Source organism: Agelaius phoeniceus, chromosome 19 (assembly GCF_051311805.1).
Source record: "Agelaius phoeniceus isolate bAgePho1 chromosome 19, bAgePho1.hap1, whole genome shotgun sequence".
Classification (NCBI taxonomy): Eukaryota; Metazoa; Chordata; class Aves; order Passeriformes; family Icteridae; genus Agelaius; species Agelaius phoeniceus.
The window spans coordinates 7858339-7882600 of record NC_135283.1 but is presented as its reverse complement, the minus strand read 5'-3'; the positions used below and the strand labels follow the sequence as shown (position 1 = coordinate 7882600).

At 39.7% G+C, this 24262-nt stretch overlaps 2 protein-coding genes across 3 annotated transcripts in view; one reads left to right on the top strand and one right to left on the bottom strand.

The window, feature by feature from the left end:
• Nucleotides 1-2329: 2329 nt before the first annotated feature.
• LOC143695533 (uncharacterized) lies at nt 2330-11729 on the bottom strand. Its single transcript, XM_077188507.1, has 3 exons — nt 11723-11729; nt 9219-11576; nt 2330-4508 (listed from the first exon to the last, which is right to left on the bottom strand). Exons 1-2 carry the CDS (start codon nt 11727-11729, stop codon nt 10885-10887), a joined length of 699 nt encoding a protein of 232 aa, XP_077044622.1. The 3' UTR covers nt 2330-4508; nt 9219-10884.
• Nucleotides 11300-24262, top strand: part of CA10 (carbonic anhydrase 10) — a 206605-nt gene continuing 193642 nt past the window's right edge. The window contains exon 1 of one of the 2 annotated variants that reach the window (XM_054645049.2): nt 11300-11802. In XM_054645049.2, coding sequence (XP_054501024.1) covers nt 11742-11802 — 61 coding nt within the window. In that variant the 5' untranslated portion in view covers nt 11300-11741. The remainder of the gene's footprint in view (nt 11803-24262) is intronic. The other variant, XM_077188154.1, reaches the window with a different exon arrangement.

Sequence of the window (24262 nt, the reverse complement as noted above, 5' to 3'; positions counted from 1 at the left end):
TTCATTGAAATCTTTTTCTGAGGTGCAAATAGAATGCATGTGAAAACTTTACTTCCTGTAGCATCTAACAGCTCAATTGTTGACAATTCTGCTAAAGAAAAAGGTAATTAATTATAATACCAGAAAATACTATAGTGGGGTATCCCTTCTGCATCTTCTCTATGCAGGCAGCTCCACACCAGTTGTTCCAGTTGTCCCTGTGCAATATTTGATTTTTTGAAAGCAGCCTCACAAATAAAATTAGTATTTCAGCTTAAAATTAAAACTTGAATGGAAATGTATTGCTAAAAGGCCACTGTTTAGAAATTATTTCAGGGTAAAAAGCAGTATGAAGGTTAACCTCATACTATATGAAGAGATAAAAATCTTTTTCCTATGTTCTGGTCCACTATGGGTTCCCTTTTCCAAATCTTGCTAACTGCATCCTAGGAAATATTTTCCTGCGTACACACACACACACACACACATATATGTATATATATATATTGCACTTTATGAGTAAAAAAATCAGATCTGTGCTCCCAGAACATCACAGAAATTAGTTTTTCATAGTAATTCCTTATTCTGATTTGCCTTAGGTCTCATATTACATTTAAGTATGTAAATACTATATAAGTTCATAGGTACATCTTCTAATACTACACCATCTCTGAAAGCACATCTATGAGGCAAAGTGGTGAGGAGCTACTAAACAAAAAGAAGAATAATTTTAAAAAATCCAGATTTATCTCTGTTAAAGCAAATATAAGTTCTATATACAGTACATATATTTTATAAGTCTATCTTAGGCAGACAACAAAAAATACACTCTTCCATGCACATTTCATGATCTCACATCTAGACTCTCTCAGCGCAGAAAAATCGGGACCAATGGCCTTGAGTGGAGACATTTCAACAGGTTTGAGCTCCCAGTTATTCCTTCTTCAACTGATAAGAACTGATAGGAATTTGCAAGGAATTATCATGTTAATTCCAGAATGTCTTTTTGCACTTAGGAAGTATCTCATCCTGAACATGTTCCTAGTCCAGGCTTTGGTGCTCTCCTGCGCTGTACTACTGTGGACATGATCAGCCATCACAAGGCAGGACTCAGATCAAAAAATTTGGTACGTTTCAAATCTTTATAACTAATTTAGCAACAAAAATATGTTATCAATTGCCTTGCAGAAGGCTGTCTAATAGGATGACTTCACTGTTTGCTGGACCATGCATGACACATTTAATAGGTGAGACGAAAGAAGACAGGAGTGTTGAACAAGAACCAGAGGATTTGGATGCATGAATCACACTGAAAATGGTTGCTCTTAGGGTTACTAAATCCTCTACTGCCTTTTTTTTTTTTTTGTCCCCAAACACACTGAATCTAGAAATGTTTCACTTACTGGAACACTATTAATACATATGGCTGGAATAACAAGACCTGCCTCCTTGCCCTCGTCTTCCAGTTGTCCCCTTTACCAATTCCTGTCACTAGAGCTCAGTTAAATTGTTACAGAGCCTTCCCCACAATACTGTAATTTCAAAGTAATTCCCAACTACACCGATAAATTATGAAGCCCTCCACTTGCTCCTGGATCTCTGGGGGAAAGTAACTAGTGAGTTTGTGTAAGAATGCCTTGCACAGGGGAAAACAACTGAAACAAATGGGTGTAACTTAAAGTTGTTGGTCAATTCCTGTTTGTTTTATGTGTCTGAACTGTTCAGCTCAGACAGGAGAGCAGCTGCAGGCAGAATTTTCAGAGAACTCTCTGCCTGACATCTTAAAGATATCCTTCCTAATCTCGACTTTTACTTTTGCATTGACATTGATATTGATGAAGTGACTTGTCCAGAGGTGGAGGTTCTAAAATGGATGATTTCTGTGTAACATGCCAGAAATACAGAATGTATTCTTTTTGGTGTTTCACAGAGCAATACTGCCACAGAAATACACATTACGAAGCTGTTTTCTTCATGGTGGCAAGTAGTGTTTTAGGAAGAGAGGAAGAAATCCACACAATGGCAAGACCATAATACCAAGGAATTATTAATGAGGAACAAGGGAGAAACAGATGATAAAGACTGGGAAATAAATGCAAAGATGGATTTATTGCAGTGCTAACAGATTGAATGAAATGTGGAGGAAAATACAACAAATTGGGAAAGAAATATTGAACTTCCAGATGCTCAGATAGATATGACTAATGTTTATAAATTGGGAATGTAATTCTAGTCAGCTGGCAGAAGATAAAATCTAGAAAATACAAGGCCGTTAGTAACCTTTTCAACAGTTAGCAGGCCACTTATACATGAGTTCTTTTGACTTGATCTGCTAACTCACAGACTGATGTGACTTAGAATTTCACTTTATTTTACTTTTTCCTAGTGGCATTTTACATTTTTTGTACAAAAGAGGCAAAAGATTTTAACGTGCTTTCACTATATGACTATAGAAATGTTAATAAACTCATTTATAAATGATTGTGTGTAATGCTACTGTAAGGTGCATAAAGAAATCTAATTAACCATAGTGAGTCTAGTAGCACTTACACTGTCAGTCAACAGAGCTGTAATACATGATGAAGTTATTATGCATCCTATTTGCTCTATACACAAATTAACATTTTGGATGGTTGCTACCATGATCCTTTTACAGGCTGAAATTCACATAAAGTAAAACACATACCAAATGGAATTAAATCTAATTGAATAATTTAATCCTAGCTTCAGTCCATTTCTCCCCAATCAAAGGCATAATAGCATTTGTAATACTAATTATTAATGACTTACAACTTGACAAACAGGTTTTTAATAGTTGAGTTAGGATACCCACCAGCCTGTAATTTTAAAATTGTCTTTTATTTACTAGGATTACAGATTTTAATAAGTGATGAATATCTAATGCACTTAGTAATATTTGGCAAAAGATGGTTCCTGTATTCTGCACCTGCAACTCAACTGAAAAATTGTTATTATGATTCTATTTAATAGCAGGGCACTTGAATAGTACAAACATCTCTAACCCCAAATAAAAGTTCAATAGCTTTGCAGAAAAACCCAAATTTATGTGAGCAAACCATACAAGAAGAAGAGATTGGTGGCTCTTGGTTTTGGTAAAGGTGAGTGTATAAGAGATGACATGAAGAAGTAATAACAAAGTTCATAGATAGTGTGGATAGATCATTTTAAAAACTCCAAAATACTGCCTCTCTCCTCTCTAGCCCATGGGATTTACCTCATGTACATAAAACAAGGCAGTACCTTCTCCCTGTCCAACAGTGAGGGACCATGTGTGGCAGGGATTAGCAGTGCCAGTAGATAGAAACACTCAGGCATCTCAACTTCTGGGATCTCCAGCTCTCCAGAAATGGCCTGACTGCAATCATGACTATCCTGTCTCCAAGAGTGACCACAGGGGCAGGGCCTAAGGGGTCAAAATCTGTCTTGACATATCTGGTGTTCTCAATCATGTAATTTTCATCTCTTTTCCTCTCAGCAGAGTGTTCTAAGCTGATCCAAGATACAATCAAATACTTAATCCTAATCATCTGCTAAAGTATTTCACTGAATGAAGACTTCTACTGGGGACAAATTAGTCCATATATCTCCAACATTTAGTTTAGTTTACCACTTCTATTATTTTAATGAAGAGGAAAAAATTCATACTATTGCTAATAAAGTGTTTTACAATGTCATGCATGTTAGTTCCAAACACTTTCCAAGTATTTTTTTTCCTTGATGCAGATTATAACTGAAATTCTACCCTGTATATCCAGCTAACTCATGTTGCATGAGGTTTTTTGTTTCAGTGATTAACAGTACAAGGACAGAAAGCAAATTGTGGGGCACGAAATAACTTGTTCATGAAGGAGTTAAAAGTGTTTATCAAAAGAAGCACTTTAAAAACACAGGAAATTCTGATTCATCACTTAGCTGTGGGCTTATGTGACATTTACAACAAGCATGTATATTTTGAGATAGTTGACAATGACATCTTTATGTTTTTGTTATCAAAGCTTCCATCTTACAATCCCCTTTGGTCCTGAGTATTGTTAAAAATGTGCCAGGGTTATGGCTGTTCATACCTTTCCACTTCTAAGTGGTACAATGATCAGAGAAGAGCAAAGTTTTATGATCCCTTCAAGGTATTTGAAAATGACATTACATGATATTTATAAAGATTTCTAAAAGTCAGAAGAGTCTTCTTTTCTTTTTGTGGGCTTGTTCTCATCCTTTTGAATTGTGATAGATGTCAATTCCTCCACTCTCCTTCTAGAAAAATACAAAGCATAAACTTCACATGTCCCATAAATCCACTGGTAGCACCTGCAGAGCAGTCATCATGGACTTCCTTCAAATAACAGCTTTTCTTAGGACTCACAAAGTATTTATCACCAGAGCTTACTGCGAGCATTATCTGCTGGTTTTTTTACATCTTTGTGAGGAGTAGCAGCATTTTACAGAGGAAAAGTGAGGGAGATGAAGCCGATTTAGAAGCAGGCATCATCACAAGCAATTCATCCCAGAACCTGGAAGATATAGAGGAAGGAGTTAGGAGAGAAATGCTTTCTTCTGCAAATGAACACAAAAGTTCAGTTCACACTGGAGCTGCGGAAGTGCCAGCTGCCGCTATTCCAGTTATTGACTATAAACTGCAGTTGCGCTGTATGAGACACTGCACCTCTCCAGGACTTAAAAAAAAACCCCAAAAACCTGAGTGCATGGTCTCTTTTAAGCACATTAATAATTCCACTTGCTCAATTACTTTTGTGATGAAAGTTATCTAGCCAAATTGAGACTTAATTTCAATGGAGATGTGCCAAAAATCAAAGGGTGAGCCTCCCACTCACTTTAATGGGGAGGAGCTCAGGCCCATATTTGCTGCTTTACAGACATTTGCAAGATGTGAGAAGTTGCACAGAAGAACATTTAATGTTGAGCATGTTAATCTCTGGTTTTGCAGTACTCAACTGATTTTGCTTAAAAAAATTCTACTGGAGATGTAATGTATTTTCTTGCAGAATAAAAATCTGTTTAAAGAAAACCTTGACTACAAAATGTTAAAAAAACTAGAGAGACAAGAAGGATGCTAGCTACTAAGCATGCTTCTCTTCCTTCTTAATTGCTATTCATAACTGCAGAAAAAGACAATGTATTTGCCAGAAAAAACAAAATGCATTAATACAGAAAAATTGCAACTAGAAACAGGCAATAATTTCAACAAGATTGTGCTTCATTTTCCACACAGGCACAAACCAAACCCTCCACACAGAGAGAAGCCAAGGAATGTGACTTTTTTTCCTAAATGTTCCTCCTTTAGGTTCTAGAACAAAGCTCAGGAGAGAACAACTTCTAATGAGTTCATGCACCTCACCCTGGGCAGTCACACAGGAATCAATGTGTGCTCAGAGTTTACCTTTTTCCTGACAAACATCCTGGTGGCAAATCTTAGCACAATACCTCTTAGCTCATGCTCTAGTGGAACATTGGAACATAAGTATTCAACTCAATCCACCTCAAAAGCAACATCTACTTAAAATTTCCAGCATAGCTACCTCGACTCACACATCCAGAATATTACTATGATTTTGCAATCATCATTTCTAAGAAATTATATTAAACAGGCACCAGGTGACAATTGGCTGTCAAAGTCTGTAATGTGGAAGCAGTGAGATCCATTTCAGGAAATGTTTCAAGATTCATGTTCTTTACTTTTATAGTGAGATGACAAAGAATTCTCAATATCAGAAAATACATATTGCTTTTGATCTTTTAATTAATTCAAGCTTGCAAGCGATAAGGAGGAAGGCAGAGAAACAGAAAGCAAAAAGTTCTCTTTTCTGCTTTGTAGCGAGTGCAGGTGGTTGTAGAAATAGTCTCCCTCACACCAACAGAAGTTGCCTGAATGTGGCAGAAATGGTCTTGCACAGGTTCTGGGCCAAGGTGCAGTTACAAGCAGCGTGGGAAACCAGTCACCTGCGACCGTTGATAAAAGAAAGGGTCATAGAAGAGGCACCAATAGAGGCCAAATATCCCTGTTTGCCTTAATGACCCTGCTGAAACACTGGGAGTTTGGCAAAACTTCCATCTGCCCATTATCTCTGATGTGAGTCAGCCAAAAGCCGGATTGCAAGAATGTCCCTTCTCATCATCCACCTCTCTTGGAGTATACTGCAGTCAGTTAGTACAAAAAACAACTCAATCCCCAAATCCTATTTTTTCATGTTTTTAATTATTTTTAACAGGCAAGTTTCCTAATCTACTCCCCAGCTACGGGAAATATGAAATATGATATGAAATATGAACACTACAATGACTGTAACCACCTTACCACCTGAAGTCAATTTCATCTGGTGACTTTGACACTAGCAAAAAAAAAATCAGTTTTCCCACTCTATGTGCCTACTCAGAAAACCCCAAATCTGTGGGTGCTACACTGATAAGAATCCTAGGAAACCTACTGGGGTTTGTTGAGGAACTGCAGGATCATATGACATTTTAAACACTTTTGTGACTGACTTCTCACAGAGAAACTAAATCACAGCATTTTACATATGGCTTTTTAAATTTGAAGAATGTTATTTCACAAATACCTGATGTCTTAGCACTGTTTTCTGGAGTTCAGACATGAAAAAGGGGAGTTGGACTGAAAGTAAGTCTTTATGATAATGAATAGACTGACTCAAAGGAAAAACACATTGATTGACCTCATAGTTAAGTGTCAATCATCTACCCTCTTCCTTTGTTGGGTGTGCTTTTATTTCAAATAAATTGCATCATTATCTCTACCAACAAAATGGAAATTCCATCTCAGTTTTGATAAGGACTATCAATACGAGAAAATAATCACTTTAATGCTTACTGAACAGATGGGTTCTTAGGGGGCTGTATTTTTATAATGATATGTTAAATTTTTTATCAGTTTTCCTAGTGAGATCAGCATTATTTATAAGCACTGAAGACATCAGCAAATACAATCATGGCAGTAACAAAAGGTGGAACAGGAACACTAGAAATGATGTGGCAACATTACCAGTGAGTATAGCCACATTCTCAGCAATTCACCAGTGGCTTTTCAATGGTGACTTCCTTAACCTCTGAACTAAGAAGTTACTTAAATATCTTTGTAATTTGAGTGAGGCTACCTAAAAGCTTATAATGAGACATGTGGCTAAGAGGGCTGAGCTCAGACATAGACAAAAAACTCACAAGTTCTTCCATCATCCCTGCCATGGGGCAAGAAGCCCCTGGGACAGGGAGAAATTGAGAAAGAGTGGGAACTGCTCTTTAATTGCTGGAAATATGCCAGAATCTTTAACCAACTTCAATAGAAGGCCCTTGCTGATGGGACTTACTTTAACAGCATTGAGCCAGGGAATGCACAGGAAAACTCCAGTACCTGACTGGGGGAACCTTCAGCAGGGCAGGAGTGAGCAATGTCAGCAACCTCTTCCAGTGACACAGGGGAAGCCACAGGTCAACCTATTTAGCTCAGAAGCTCCCCAGTTCAGAATAATTTCTACAATTGATATTTCCTGATCCAAGCTAATTTTGAGCCAAATGAGTCAAGCGCTGGCTCCTCTGAGCGGGTATGAACCTCTGTTATGTTAGTATTAAAAAAACCTTTCAGCATGTGGAGTTAGTAAGTATGCTTTAAACTCTGTTTACAGAGCTAAAAAGGTGTTTCTATGTAAATCTGGCCTGAAGAAACTTGGGTGTCCAGCTTGTAACTAATATATTGAATGCTTCTAAGCTGCCAGAAGTCCCAGCCAAAAATGTGAGATAGCAAAATCCTCACAACTGACCTACACAAACATGCTTCAGAGACCTGTCTGAATCCACTTTGCAGTCATTTTAACTTCCATACATGAGTAGTCAGTCCAATGACTCCAGTACAGCTTAAAGGTTGCCAAGATTAAGTTTAAGAAGTTTAGTCAACTGTATAAATAGGAATGGAATTCAAATAAGGGCAGTAAATATCAACCCCCTTCTTTTTAGTGAGCTACAGGAGCTTTGAATGGAAACACCTACAATAAAAAAAATGGGAGCTGCAGCCAGAATTTTCATCTGTTTGGAATGACCCTGCAATGTACACAGCAGAGTGATGTTTTCTGCTCCTCTCTCAAATACACCCTACTATATTAAACCATTTCCCTTGGGATCAAACAGACTATGCCAAATTCTGCAGTGAAAGCCTGATCCAAACATCTTCTCAGTCTGCAGAAATATTCCAATTGATTTCAGTGGGCTTTGGAACAGGCCCATATTGGCATCTATTCAACTTTATTGAACTAAGTTTTCCTGGGGAGCTGCAGGAGCCAATATGGGCATAATGACTTCAAAACCAAGCATGAAGGCCACTGCCAGTCAAATCACATCACAGAGAGGAAATGACAGCAGAATTAATTCATTATTATTTATCTAGATTTAAAAAACCATCCAGTTTCCAAGTTCACTACTGTGTTTTTCAGGTGAAGGAAACTTCCAAGTTACCTTTGATCTTTTACAGATTTTTCAGTCTGAGTCATGAACTACTTATTTATCACAGGCGACTGAAATAATTATAAGGTTTGCATGAGGATGATAAGCTTACTAAAAACATGCACAAAATTTAATATATTTGGGAATTTTGGCTACCTGCTAGCAGCCAGCATCAACTACCTATTTTTTTTCTGCCATTAAACTCATATTAAAGTGTGATTGATCGTCAGTAGGAATTAAACATGAGCTTGCCCTTAGGATTTGGCATTCTCTCATCACCAATTCAGTTCTTTGCTGACCTAGTGGTCAACACACCCTTTTACAACAGGTCATCTCACTTGCTTGTGACATTTATTTCCCCACAGGTGATGCCATAATTTCAAGGAGACTAGTTTGGGAACAAGGATGACTGTGTAAATATAAAAGACAAGGTCTCTCTCTAATAAAGGGGTTTATCATGTTCTAGATTGGGATGTTATTGTAACAAATTATTTGGGAAAATCAAAAAGAGAATTCACAGGCAAATCCATGGAAAACATTTATCTGTTTGAGTAAAGGAGTTTAGTAAACATCAGTGGAAATCTTTACTGAGCATTTCCTAGATGTGCTTACATACATCTACACTAGAGATAGATAATGCTACTCATACCTTCTATAATCCCAGAAGAGGAGATATTAATCTCGTTTTTAATAAGGCCTAAAGAAGAGAATTGCATAGAATACTTAAGTATTAAAATGAAACTCAGCATTCTGCAAACCTGTCAGGGAAAGGATTTCCTCCTGCTGTACAGCCCCATCAATATATATGAGAATTCTTGTCCATAAACCTTGAATGACAATGCCTCATGTCCAGCCGCGCTGTTCTCAGTGGGCAGATAATAGCAATTAATTTGATAGAATCCTGAATCTCTTTGTAAGCCATAAGAAGAGATGGAGTAAACATCAGTAGACACTGCTGCAGTGCAAAGAGCACTTGCACTACCCTGGAAACCAGCAAAATAAACACAAGCATCAAACTGACTATTAAGTGCCTGCAGTCTAATTCTTCCTTTCAAAACAGTGATGATTTTGTCCCATCCATTTGCTCTGAAGCACTCAAGGATTTCTTGATCTGCCACAATTAAATACCATCAGGTATATTTGAAACCTGGGAGTTCCACACATCTCTCAGAGACTATGGGAATAACATAGCCCTGTAGTTTCTTCTCTTCAAGATGGTTTCCTTCTCCATTCAGAGATCTAGGCATCCTCCTTTTGCTAGAATCCACACAAAGGTGCATTTTACAAGTATGCCCTTGTTTGCCCCAAGTATGCCCAGGTTTGAGAACTGTTTACAAACCAATCTGTTTTCAACCTATTCTGCATGCATCCCCCTCTGGAGGGTTTGTAGTATGACCTCCGCACACCTTCCAAGAGCTGGGAGATCAGTTTGCTACCCAAAGCATCTTTCTCCCTCCCCCCTTCCTCTGCCTTGCCGTGATCATCGAAGGCATCCGCAGTCGAAGCGGTTGCACCTACTCACACCTGCCCTGAGCCCCTGTCCCCTCCCTTCTTCCACGACAGCCCGAGCCATCCCGGCGGGCGGCGCGGCCCGGGGTAGCCCCGCGCACCACCGCAGCCCACGGCCCCCTGCCTCTTCCAGCGCTGCCTGCTGTGCCCAATTTCCCCATCCGCAGCCAGGAAACCAGGCTTTCCCCGCGCCAGGTGCGCCTCTTTTTATTTTTTTTTTTCCCCCTGGGGTAGCGGAGAAGAGCAAAATCAAATTGGCCGCACATTTAAACGCAAGTGAGCAACATCCTCTGGAATGCAGAAGACAGCCCGGCGAGCCGGGCGCCCGTGGGAAGTCGGTCGGGCGTGCCTCCCCTTCTGCCCCCACTCCGTCCGGCCCGGTCCCGGCGCAGAGCAGCCCCGCCGTCGCCGCCCGCGCAAGCACCGCCTCCGCGGCGGAGCGCGCCCCCCAGCCCGCGCCCGTGCGCGCCGCCGCCCCAGCCCCGCCGTGCCCGCAGCTGTCGCTAGCGGCCCCCGCAGCACCGGCTGCAGCCCGGGGACATGGCGGAGTAGCTGTGGTCCGGGGAGCAGGGGGAGCTCCGAGCAGCTATGGTACCTCCCGACAGCTGAGGTGGAGGTAGGCGGTGGCAGCCGACGGCTCGCAGCTTGACCTCGATTTGTTTTTGGAACTGCAGGCTGGAGCGGCACGTCCGGTGAGCTGGGAGAGATAAAAACCAGGAGGATATCTGGGGGTAAGGTGAGGGATTGCCCCAAAACTGGAGCTGCCTTTTTTTTTTTTTTTTTTTTTTTTTTTTTTTTTTTTTTTTTTTTTTTTTTTTTTGTGGCCGGGGGAGGGAGGGGAAGCTATGCAGAATGTTGTACCCGGGGAATGCTATCAGATGTGCACTGCAGCGCAGGCAATTCGCTAACTCTCGGTTAGAGCCTCCCGGTGCCTTTCCGCCACCAACCCGACAGAAGTTTGAGTCTGAATGTCTTTTCCTTCTTCTTTAAATAAGTTTTAAAATACTGGCGTCCTCGGCCAAGCCGGGCGATGCGCAAAAGCCGCACTTGATGCGGACTCCGCACTTGTGCTGTTCGCATTGGGACACACACACACACACACACACCCCTCCTCCGCTGCCATACAGCCCCGTTCTCACTTGCGGGGGGCTGCGGGGGTGCATGCCGGGGCAGGGCGCTCGGTGCGCGGGGCAAGCCCGACCCCTGCAGTCGCTTGGCGGAGCCGCCGCGGCGCGCCGGGATTGCGGCGGGGCCGGGGAGCCGGGGCTGCGCGCTCCGAGCGCGGCGGGGATGGCGGGGCTTGCAGCCGGTATTAATCTCTTTCCGCTCATTCTGTAGCAGCAGCAACAGGAGGGGAATCCCCCTCCCTCCGCCGCTTCCTTGCCCGGCATGCCGGCACTGCCCTGCTGAGACGTGCAGAGTTTTGGGGTTAATTTGCGCCCGGCCGCCCCTGGAATAGAGACTCTCCGGATATCGGATCGGTCGGGGTTTGTTGTCTATGTCGTGTTGGGAAATCTGGTGGAATTTTTTCTCGCTCGAGGAGGAAGAGCCCGGTGTTGGCAGTTGGCTTCGTGATCTTTTTTGGAGGGCGAAGAAAGGGAAGGGATCTCACTTGAGCCGTGCGGAGAGAGAGCTCGGACATGTGTTGTCAGCACATCTGGGGAATACAGTCTGCAAGTCCGAAAGGAAATTTGCTGGGATCGTTCAAACTGCGATATTGATCTTTGTTATTTTTTTTCGCCGAGGGATGCACTTGGCATGAGAATCGGAGGATGGAAATTGTTTGGGAGGTGCTTTTTCTTCTGCAAGCGAATTTCATCGTCTGCATTTCAGGTATGCGGCAAGCACAGAAAGGGCAAGGGAGCGGGAGCGGGGCGGGGGGGGAGATACCGTACAGGGTTCCCAAGTGTCCCCTTATTAAGGGGCAAGAGGAACAGTTAAACCCAGGTCAAAACTGTAGTCGAAAAATCCATGAATGATGTAGTGTGAGTGGGTTGTGACAGAAATCGACTCTCATCACTTCCCTCTCCCCCATAATTCCAGTACGTGTGTCTTAATTATCATTCATTGGTTGCAGTAGACAATACGGTGTACTGATAAAGATGCTTATAATTCCAGTGTACCTGATCGTGATAATTATTTCCAGCATTGCCGTGATCCCAGAATTTCGTATCTCTTGAAGTTCTTAAGCTTGGCTGATATGCAGATCCTGAAGGGTTTGTGATTTGTTGATGGAGTTGTCATGTTCTGGTACCACAATTCAGGGTCTGCAAAGGGTAACAGTAAAGTGTCTCTGCTTTTAAAATGAGCTTTAATATGTCTGTGCTGTGATTTTTTTTTTTCTTTAAAAAAAAAAAGTCCCATTCAGGGAGCCTCTGTGCTGGCTGGGATTTACAGCTTTATTTTAAGCTTGCAAAGATTGCTCTCCCTTCAATATGTAGAAAGTCAGGTCATTTCAGTTGTCACCAGAACTTGTCCAATTAATGAATAGGCATGGCTAGTTGTCTAGCATAAAGGATTTGAACAATTTATTATTGGGGAAAACACTTTCTTTTGACTACAAAAGCCCTTGTAATTTGTCATGTTGGTCATGCTGGAATAATTACATTGGAGGAGGCAGGAGTGGTGAGGTGGCCAGTTTTCTAGTTCGGGACACTTCGGGGAACCCCATGGGTGTGCAGGCTGCCTGCATCTCCCACTGCTCCACTTCCCACAGGCTGCCTCTGCCCTCTAGCCATTGCAGAAGTCCAGAAATGGGAACACAAGCAGCACAAGCAAGGCACTGCTGGAGGGAGATCCGGGGTCCTGGTGGCCATCTCAGTGTTCAGCCTGGATGTCTGTAAGGAGAGTCAGCTCCAAAGTTCTCCTGGGACCATGCAGAGATTGGCCTGGGCTGTGTCCCAGCCACAGCCCCCTGGCAGCCCCATTGTGCTTCCTGCAGCACCTCCCAGTTTATCCACCCCTTGAGCCCCTGGGCTGGGCACACATGAACACTGGGGGCTCAGCATCCCTGTTAATTTGTCCTGCCTGCACCTGCCCCAAAGCTCCTTTATTCCTGAGCAAATAACATCGCTGTCAGCCCACAGTGTGCGTCAGCCTTCCTTTTATCCCTACAGACTGGCACCATCTGCCACTAGGCACGCGGGTGACACTGCCAGCACCCCAGGCTGACCTTCCACGGGTGCCCATTGGTACCATCAGAAAAATTCTCTCTCTCGCTTTTTAGAACAGCAAAACCTGCTGCCTCTTGTCATTGAAATCTCACACTTACCTATTTAGCTCAGTGGGATATGCCAGCTGTCCAGTGCTCCTCAGATCAGGTACTTTTAAAGTACCACAGTGAGAACAGCAAACTGCAGCTCGCTGCTCTCTTTGCCATTGTGACAGTAATATCCTGAGACAGAAAGAAGCTGTCCCATTCTGTGCAGCTGCTTATGCCATGCATTTAGCTGTCAGTGTTCCTTGAGCTCCCGCCCTCCTTTCCTTTTCAAACAGGAGGAGCCCAGGCTTCTAAACCAGTGGGAGCAGTCCTGCAGGGGCTCCCATCGCTCTCCATCTCCCTCTAGCACTAATACCTGATACTGTACACACTCACACCGTGTTTGCTTGCTTTTTCTCTTTTTTCTTCCTTTTTTTTTTTTTTTGGAGGGAATAAAGGGAATGAGTGAATGGTGGGATGCTTCTGCCACATGGTTAAGGCTGTGGTTTCAGGTAATTTTGACCACACAGAGGATGTATACATGCTTCAGTCTTGTTTTCTTTTTTTTTTTTTCTCCCTGGGGATTTTGGGGTTTTTTTCAGGATTCCTCATTATCTTTGGTCTTAGTAAAAAGGATTAAGATCTGTAGATATCTGAGTGGCCCTAATGCTCTGTATGTTGCCTCTGCCATCCTTTTTACACTGGGTTTTGTAGCAAATTATCTAGCTGGAATGTCTGGATAACAGTGCAAGTAGGCGATGTCAGGAAGCCTGTTAAGGGATTGCCTCAGCACAGGATTGCAGATTGTATTTAGCACTTCAGCACTGGTCATTCATTCAACGTGTTACTTAAAAAACCCACTAGTTGAGCACTAGTGCTGCAGATTCCTGGAATGTGAATTAAGGAGTGTGGCAGTATTTTCTTTTTTTTTTTTTTTTCTTCCTTTCTTATTCATTCACTTGTTTCAGAAGTGAAGACTCAAGACAGGTCTGCTGTACATGGATCTTTCCTGAACATTAGCAAATGCTTGATTCAGTGTCTGTTTAAACCTGTGATCTTCCTCCTGCTAATTCCAGTGGTTATTTGGATTAGGGCCTATTAGGGGCTGCTCTTCAAAGGGATAATGTCATTCACTGAATTGAACACTGTTCTTTAATCATTATTAATATAACTTATTAAACAAAGGTTCAGTGTTATCTCTTTGGCTGTGTATTTATATAACATTTAAGTATAAATTACACTGAATACAGCACTTGTGCTGTGTTTCTTATTTAAAATAAGTAATGATAAAGGTATACAATTGACTCTTTGGTGTCTTACATTCATAAATTATTGGAGACTTAGTATATGGAAAGTAATGTAATCTATTAAAAAGAGGTGTATATGTATTTTCAAAATATTTTATACTTAATTTTTTTATGAGTCAGTTACTTGTGCATATGAGAGATTGATTGTTTTGGAAGAAATTATACTGAGATTTAGAATTTTTTTTTTAATTATTGGCTCTTCCATGTGATTGGGAAATAATTTATCTGTGAACTTCAGGAACAATATTTTTATTTTCTTGGCATACTGAATTAAGGCTTTTGCTACTTGGAATTGCTTGTTTGAAAAGAGAATCTAGTTTCCTTGTGCAGATGCAAATGTGAAATACAAACAGGCTGAAGGACCACAAAAACCATTTCTGTCCTTTAGACAGAAATGAAAGCCCTTGCTTTCCTTCAAAGTCATATTTAGGCCTTTGAGTTGTAGTTTCTGGGAAGAATAGTCATTATTTGTATTACGACTTTAGAGATTTTGTCCTTTTAATGATATTGTTCAGCATAGAAGGAACACAGAGCAGAGGAAGTAAAGATGTCCTATGGACAGAATGCTGGAATAAGCCCTCACTAGATGTTGTTCATTTGAAGATGCAGATACTGGTGGCACAGGAATGACACTGTTTACGTAGAAAGAAGATGGTTGTATGATGTTCAGAATTTCCTTCCTGAGTAATAATACCACCAAATATGAACTAGCATCAGTATTCTCAGGTGGCTGTCACCTTTGCTTACACAATAATTTGTATGAGCCATAAGGAAGGTTTTTTGTGAATTTAAATACTAGTAATCAATTTCAAGAAAAAAAAGCTAGGAAGTTGTTTTCAAAACTTTGCAGGATTCTTGGTTAAATAAGAAAATGAAGTTGTGTGAAGTTGTTAAGAAGATTTCCATGTGCATTTTCTGTTAATACATCAACAAAATTATTTCTAAAACCTACATGGTCAACATATTTGTGCCTTCCTATGAATTGATATACTACCTCTTCTTGGTTTGGCTTCTGGGAACTAATATGGATGAAAGCTGTCTTGCTATTTGGAACTATTTTCATCCTTTGCTATGCTGTCAAGGCACATGGGGCCAAATCCCTTCTATGATGCACCTTCTGTGGCCTATTTGGCAGCATACAAGAGCCATAAATCATGTATGGTAAACAACTGAGATGGTGTAAAAAAACCCCTTCATCTATCCAGGAATTCCAGTATGTATTGAGCATCTGATATGGCATCTCCTGGCACTGAGGACTAGAGGTGGATTTGGAGCACATTCACACTTCATTTTCTGTCTTGGAGCTTCTGCAGTCTCTGAGCTCTTGTTACCTGGTATAACACAGAGATGCCCTGTATGAACTCTAAATTACGCCGGGACTGGAATTACCTGTGGAATCATGGTCTGTAAAGTCTGATAACTCTTCTTCTCATAGCATTACACAACCTGAGATAATTCAGACAGAAGTATTCTTGTAGATGAGAAGAATATCAAAGCTCTAATGTCCAACATTAGAACAGTGAATGGTTCATTATGTTAGGACAAAAATGTTGAAACTGCGTTAGTTATCCTCAACTAGTGTCACAGAAATAGCTTCTTTAATGACTTTTTAAAGAAAGATATGTAATATTCTAGGGGAGGGAATATAGCACATACATATAAATATACACATACACACACACATATAAAAGTGAGCACTAGGCATAAAGGAAGGTGTAACATGTAGAGGGTTTTTGGTAACTAAGAACTTTACCCATTACAGTATTTTTTTCCTGCTTTAATACCATCTCCAGAGCCTCATGTCTGTGGGCAAACCTTCATGTCTTCATGGAGTTTGTTGATGTTACTGAAAATCCACGTGGATTCAGTCTGTCTGCTCACATTCACAGAATGGAGGGACCATAGGTTGGATCCAGAGACTCTCAGTTCCTCAGCTCTGGAATGCTTTCTCACTTTAGTGATTTTTTTTTTCCGCTTTCTCAAAAGGTGTGGAGATGTTTCTGCTTGAAAATTCTATGGAAATAGCCTATGTAGTCTTCTGTAAATGTCTGCTTTTACCTTTTTTTTGTGCGTATCTTGTATTTTTATAATTTTATTGTTTTTTATTTTTAGTTTTACAACTAGAGCGTGACCAGATAGGCACTAAAGTGCTGGAACAACACACATATTTTTAGCTTATGTTAAGGTACTAGAAGGGAATGTTTATGAATAGTTTTTGCGCATATTAGGTTGAGCTATTTTCCGTCCAATAAACTGGTGGAAAGACACTGGTTATTGCTGCTATTCTTTTCCAAATCTCAGTGATGTAGATACCCAGTTTTCAAACCTCTTCACTTTGTTGTGTTGCCTCATTGTAATCCAATTGAACTAGATACTAAGCCTCCAAGATAAAATTATTAAAATAAGGAATCAAACCCCACTCAAATTGAGTGCTCTCAATTTAAGGGTGCTCTTTAAAATGCAGCTGAGGCTATCAAGAAGTTTTGCCCTTGACATTTTTGGAAAGTTCTCAGTTTTTAATTCTACAACAGCTAGATTTTAAATATAGCAAGGATTGAAATGGATTTCCATTTGCATTTTGAATATTCATTGCATATGAATGAACAAGGAATTCCTGCTCTCTCTAAAAGATTGTTTTTTTTCTCTGTTGCTATTGGTCAAAGTATCACTTTCTTACTTGGTTGAAAGGTGGTAATTCAGCTGAGGAGGGAGTTGCTGTTTTCATCATTGCTGATTGTTTATGAATAAACTTAACATGGCAAAGACTGGAGGGGATGATTGGCTCATCTGGGGTGTTAATAGAGAACTGTATGAAACTGTTCCATCACTATCTCATTACCAGCTCAAGCAGCAGACAAAACTAGATGACAGTCAGTTATGGACAATACTGAAATACTGTGATAAGTGTTATTTTTCTCCTGTCTTGTTTTTATCTTTTCTGCACACCATGTTAGGAGTAATAGGAAATAGGGATCAAATTGTAATTTACTGGTTTAGAGGCAACACTGTACAATGGGACTGCATTTCCATTGTAATGCAATCAGAAAGTACAGTTAGCAAAAAAATTGCACTACGGTAAATGAATTGAAATATTATTTGTAAGTAAACGGGAAATAATTTTTTTTTCAAAGGATAATAATCTGGTATTTGAGAGAGGGGAGGCTTTACAGCCGAACCTATTTACAGTTGAATTCAAAGTTCTAGAGTATTTTATTGTTGGTTTTAACCATTGATAGTTTAAAAGCTGCCAAGGATCTTTTAATGGAATTTCTTGGAAATAAAATAGCAAATTATTATTGTCATGAAAATAGAGGGCTGAAACATGGTAGACCTATATCCTGCGTAGTGCCTTTCTGGTGATGTAGTGCCACATTCATGCACTTGGGTGTTCATAAGTGCAAACTTCCAATTTGCCAATATGGCAGAATTTGTCATGTAGTGCTTAGCAGGGGACATTTGAGGTAAAGGTAACCTATATTTACGTCAACCCTAATAGTCCTTGCATCTCCCAAAAATGTTATAAAGGGCTTTGGTGCTACTGAGATTTGGGCCTTAAAAATTGCAAAACTTGAACTGTCAACAATGAGAAAAGCTTTAGATGGCAGGTGTCTGTCCTCCTGTAGACTGCCAGGTAAAGCCCTTCAGGATCATAGCCCTAAAATATTAATTTACTTTTACTCATCTTGGAAAGTGGAAGTTGATCAGTTTCCACATACATTGCATTCTGAAATCAGTGGTCAGAACTAAAGAAACACTTTCATTGTATGTTTCCCGATGAAAACATTTCTGTTTTGAATTCATGAATCTGTAACATTTGTATTTCTGTAGTAAAAACAGCATTAAATTTAAATGCCCCGCAGTTTTTATGTTTTCTGATATTGTTGCCAGAAAAATACCACAGCAGCTGTAAGCCACAAATAATTAATTAGGATGTACTTTTTAAAAAAATACTAAAATAAGCATACAGTCTTTTTCCCTCCCTTTATCATTAGTCCTTAACTTGGTCAAGCTTTAAGTATGGAATGGAAAGAATTGTGCACTGAGTCAACCAAAGCGGCTTCTAAGCACATGCAAGGAGGAGGCAGCTAAGCAATGTTATCCTTTTTTTTTTCCCCTCTAAATGTGTTGACATCTCTATGTTTTGGAAATAGCATTTGAGTAGATGAATTTAGAGGGAAACGTGGTTTCTGAAAAATCATCCTCTTGTCATTTTTGTGGGTTGTTTCCAATTTAAGTTCCTTCCTGCTGTTAACTACTATACAGCCCTGTTCTGCTTCAGGAATAATCCTAAGAGGATTTTTTGCTTTGCCAGCAGGACTCCTATGGATTATTAATGCTAAAAGAAAAAGATAATGAGTGCCAGTGAAGGGTCTTTTGTACGTGTGACCATGGAAAACAAGTGTTTGAAGTGATGTTGAAGTGGCTATGTCCTACCATTCTACCATCCTACCAGCAAACCCTACCATTCCCAGTAGGATGGTGTTTGGGTAGTTAAGGGAGCAGGTCAGAAGGGTTCCTGCTGCCTAGCTGAAGTTTGTTTGGCAATTTGACATTCTTGGGCTAAGAAAAAGCATTAACTTTAATTTGGCATCATGGCAGAGAAAAGAAACTTCAGGAAAAAAGTGGTGCTGAAAATTTATACCTGCTGGTAAAAAAGGATCACAGTACTTCAGTAGTGTTCCTGGGAGTGAAATTTTATGCAGAACGAGCTCTTTGTTTCTACATCAGTGGAATGCCACATGACTTGGAGTTGAGGCCTCCTATTTCCCACGTGGGAAGTGGCAGTTATGGAAGGGAAGGGCTGCTGCTGCTGGAAGGGAAAGGTGTTTGAGTGACCTTATGATTGTCCCCACTGCTGGAAAGAAAAGGAGTTTAACTGACCTTATGCTGGTCTTAATCCTACTTCTGGGTTGTGTGTAAACACTTACTGACAGGAGAGTTCTCTGAATGGGACTGCTTGTCTTGGTTTTTCTACGAACGAAAGGTATGAATGAAAGAGGTTTGCATTACATTTCAGTTTAAAAAAATTTAAAAAGAGTTCTGCTGTCAGAACTTGGAGCAGTTTGCAGGGAATACACAGTCCAGGGTCACATAAGGCCCCTAGTGTGTCCCCTCACGGGCTGGATCCTCCTTCTCTCTTTGCCTTTCTACTACAAGGTGTTTTTTATCCTCATCATACATGCAGCGAAGTTATTGTGAGATACAGTTACGGCATACACAAGAATTAAATAAATTAGAATAAAATTGCTTTCCAGGAGTTAGCATGATATTAAGGAAAACTTCAGATCCAGACAAGGTTCCTCCATAAATGTGTGTAATTTAAATTCTGTTTAAATTACTGAGATTCACTCCGTTGGTCTTTTTCTGGTTCTGTTTGGGCTGTGAGTAACGAGTGGGTTCCTCCAAGTGCAGCACTTTGCTGCCTCGTGTTTCACATCCCCTCAATGTGGGTGTAGGTGACAACACACAGTAAAGGGCACCAGAGATTTTGGTCCTAAATTTTCTCTCTGAAATTAGGTCTCAGCAGCCCAACAGGTTCCTTTCTGTACTGCTGGAATTCTTGGATACGTGAATTAGTTTTGAGGGTGAAACCTCACCCCAGGGCATTTTGCCTATCATGTCTAACTCCTCCCATTTTTTATTTTGCATTATAATCACCTGGATTCAACATATGTGGTGTTTTGGGATATTTTTTTTCACATTTATAAGCATTATCTTACTGTCATACTGTTTTTTGTACCTGCTAGAAAACAAAGTAATCTATAAGGACTCCACAGTCTCCTTTTGCTTGCCCAGACAATCCTGAGGGTACTGTGTGGCAGTAGTTCCAACTGGAATTTCAAGTTACCTGCAGATGCATAATTTTTTATCTTCAGTAGCATCCCCGAACTCTTCAAATTGTTAACAATTCATCTTTGCCAGTCTGTAATTGTGCCTTTGCTCTAGAGTCATAGGTATTTAGCACACTGTGAAACAGGATGAAAAATACTGTAATAAATAATATGATTTATTTTATTAGGTAGCATAAGTATAAAAGCTAAAAACTGAGTCATCCTCTTTACATTTTATTCTGATACATAACAGCCAGATTCAGCAAAATTCAAAACTTAAAAGATATGCTTAAGTGTTCTACTGAATCTGAGTCTTAACATGTAATTTTATAAGACAACTTAGATTGAGGATGTGCTGAAGTGCTTTGCTGAAGCAAGGAGTAGCAGTGGTGTAATACATGAATAATACAAAATCTTAGGAAAAGCCCAGCTAAAATGAGCAAAAATTTTCATAACCTCTCTTTAAATTATACAGTTGTATAGAAAATAGGCTTTTATCTGGGTAAAATAATCTCAGTTCTTTATGTGGTAAAGCAAAGATGCAGGCTTTTCCAGGGTGATGAACACAGCAAGAGAAACTGTACAATCAGAATTCATATAAAATGGATTGTATTTTGTTAATTCTCAGTGTATGGATGCCCTGAAAGAAAGAGACACCATCTTCCACAATAGTAAACACAGACCAGAAGACTAAAAAGTGAAACTACAAGAGATGAATTGCAATATGCAGTGCTTTTTATATGTGAGTTTCTGTTCCAGTTTCTTCCCAGCACAGATTTTAATTTTCTCTTGATTTGACCTCAAGTCCTGATATAAAGAGGACATTCAGTGGAATGGGAACTCACCTGTGGACCGGGTGGTACCTACAGAGATGTTTGAGACACCTCATGCTAGTTCTGTGCAAGCAGCTGGCAGAGTTTAGATTAGATAAGCAGAGTTTAGTCAGACTGAGAGAAAACTGTTTGGGGGGAAAATGTAAAATACTTGAGGATCTGTTCCTCTGTCTGGGACCAAGCAAGGCAAACATGTCTTCTCCACTGCTAGTGGCATATTCAGTCTGTGTCAGCAGAAAAGGTCCGCATGTTTTAAATGAGGTAAGGCTCATTTATAGTATTATGAATCAATTTCTACCATGCACAAAAAAGTTTTGTACTATTTATAAAAACAGCTGGACGTCTCTGTAATACATTTACATCATATTTATGTATTTATGGATTATATCTACCAAAGGGCACAGAGCTTGCAGACTTTCTCCTTTGTCTCCTCCAGCCCTTGTCCTACTTTGGTGCTACTTAATGCTTCACAAACAGCAGCAAGTAACTCTCAGAACTCTCCCCTTTTTAGTTCTCTGCTCTATGTAACTGGGACTTTCTGTGTCTGCTGTGTTTTTATGTTTTTAAATATTTATTTACTTTGCAGTAATAAAAGAGTGTTTCGGACTACAAGGTAGTCAGCATCTTACTTTTAATGCTCCTGAAAAGGAACCTGTGGCTTAGATTTCAGGCCACAGGTAACAACCGCTGAATTTAAATCCTTTTTGCAAGATGTCTCTTTCAGTGACTTCTTTACTGATATCCTGATAACTGTTGTGGAGGACTAAATGATGAAACATGTCTGTATTGCTTAATATTGTCACATTACTGATCATTCAAGAATTGATTCTAGTCACTAAATACTCCAGAAGTTAATATCTTGGGAATAAAGCATTCTTATATTTAAAACCAGAGTATATGATGTAATACTAGTGCATTATTTTTAAAACTCAAGTTTTTTGGATGTAACTTTAACTGATATTATATAAACTGTACAGAAATAATCTCCTGGCATTTGCCTAGGATGACAGTCATCAATTCCTACATGTTTCTTTAAACTCTTATGTTGAAAAAGAGTATTTGTTTTCAACAATTTTGTGTTGTATATTTTTCCAGGAAAGAAAGAAAGCTTTGCTAATGTAGGCTGAAATGAAATGCAAAATAAAATCTTAAAAATCAGCTGTTAATTCAGGGAGGTAGTGTGCAGAGGAATTACTCTGCCATAAATGTTGGCCTAGAGTTTAGTTAAACATTAAGCAGAGGTCCCTTGGTAAATAGTCCCATTAGAAAGGTGCCATGACCTCTGCAGTGGGGATGAAGGTATGGAAGAGGACCGTGCTCAGGAGCTTTACTAGTCACGTGTCAGAATGATTTTCAATCACTTTGGTTATTGCTGGATTAAAATTGAGGCTGCAGAGATTAATGGTCTGTTGTTACTAATCCACTAAGCCTCTGTTCCTAGATCTTTTAAATTGACTGAACCTATAGATTGTTAAGTAACTGAGAGATATGGATTTGTAACAGTTTTAACTGTCTTGTCTTCATGTTTGGTGTTAGCAGTATCTTATTATTTATTGCTCTTTGAGACTGATGTTGGCTATTCTTGAATGGAAGTGAACTTTATGCTTTTTTATTTCCCCTATTCTATAGCATAGTAAGAGTGTTTCTCTTACTAATTCAAATTTCTAATAAATGTGGATGAAATGTTACATTGTTTAAATATGAGCTGGCATTAGTAGAAACTAAAATAAGAAGTACAGAAATTAAATGTTGGATTTACTTTGTGGTACAACTCTCCCTAACTTTTAAAACAGCCCCTATGTCCCTTCAGTCTGTCTGCCATTAACAGGGGTGGTTGTTACCACAGGTGGGTTTTACTGACATTTGAGGATGTGGCCAAAGTCAAAATGGCTGTTTAAGCTTTTGCAGAGTTACATTTTCTAAACTACGAGAGTATTTGGAGTGTCGGGGCACAGGGCTTTTTGCAGAGATCTAGCACAGTGAGACAGAATGTCTGGACTTATTTTCAGTATTTAATTTATGTGCAGGTATAAAAAAAAATCTCCAGGTTAAAAACAGTGTACAAATTTTTAAAAATGCCAAAGACACAGAGGAAAAAAAATAATGAAACAAGTAATCTGTCTACTGAGATATGACATAACTTTGGACACTACAGTGCAGTGGTTTGGGGTTTCAGCAGGGGTCTGTAAATAAGAGTTTTAATAGGTCTTCATCAGTACAGTATGAGTCAGACAAAAGTTAGGGCAGAGGAAGTAGACTGTGGAAGAAACCAGATTGGTTGTGGCTGGGAGAGTTTGAGGAGCATTTAATCTGTGGGAATGTTTTTACATGGGGCGGGGATAAGGATGGAGCGCCTTGTGCGTGTGTGTGTGTTTTGGACTCAATTTTCCACCTCTATATGAAAGTCTGAGAATTGGAAGTTTTTTGGCTTTCATGTGTTTGCAGTTTGGTGCCATGCCCCATGCTAAAAATAAAATTAAAGAAAGAAGAATTTGATTTTGAGTTCTAGAAGAATGCAAAATACAGTTTTTCAAAGATTATTTCCTTTGATGAAAGGAGCTGAGTACCTAGTGCCTGCCAAAGTGGTGTGGGCATACACAATATCTGTATGACATACAGAAGGGGTGTTTTATTTTTGTTTTGATTGAATAAATAATGTCAGTCTAAACAACAAGGTTTGGTGTTTAAAGTTCAATGTGACTGTCTCCTTAATAGGAAACAGAGTTGAATTATCACCTAATTATATCTTGCTCTGAATGGGGGTTTGATTCCTGTCTTTCTGTAATTAAACAAGCAGGGGTTTTTTTGCCTTTGTTTCTCTGCAGAAGTTATGAAACAGTATAGTTTTGTGTTTTAACTGTGCTTGGAATAATCTGTTTGGAAAATGGAAGTAATGTCTCTTTGTAACTTGCCTAAATTAATAACCCATTAAAATCACTGAAAAATAATGCATTTCTGATTCAAATGGTCAGTATTTAGTAAAACTTGATTATTATTAAATTACCATGAGTGTATTCTACATCTTTTTACTAGCATACAGCAAGGTAATATGCCTTTAACATTATAATTGACTTAAACTCTGCCAGGGAATTCCTGGGATTAAAATGAACCCTTTATCTCCTG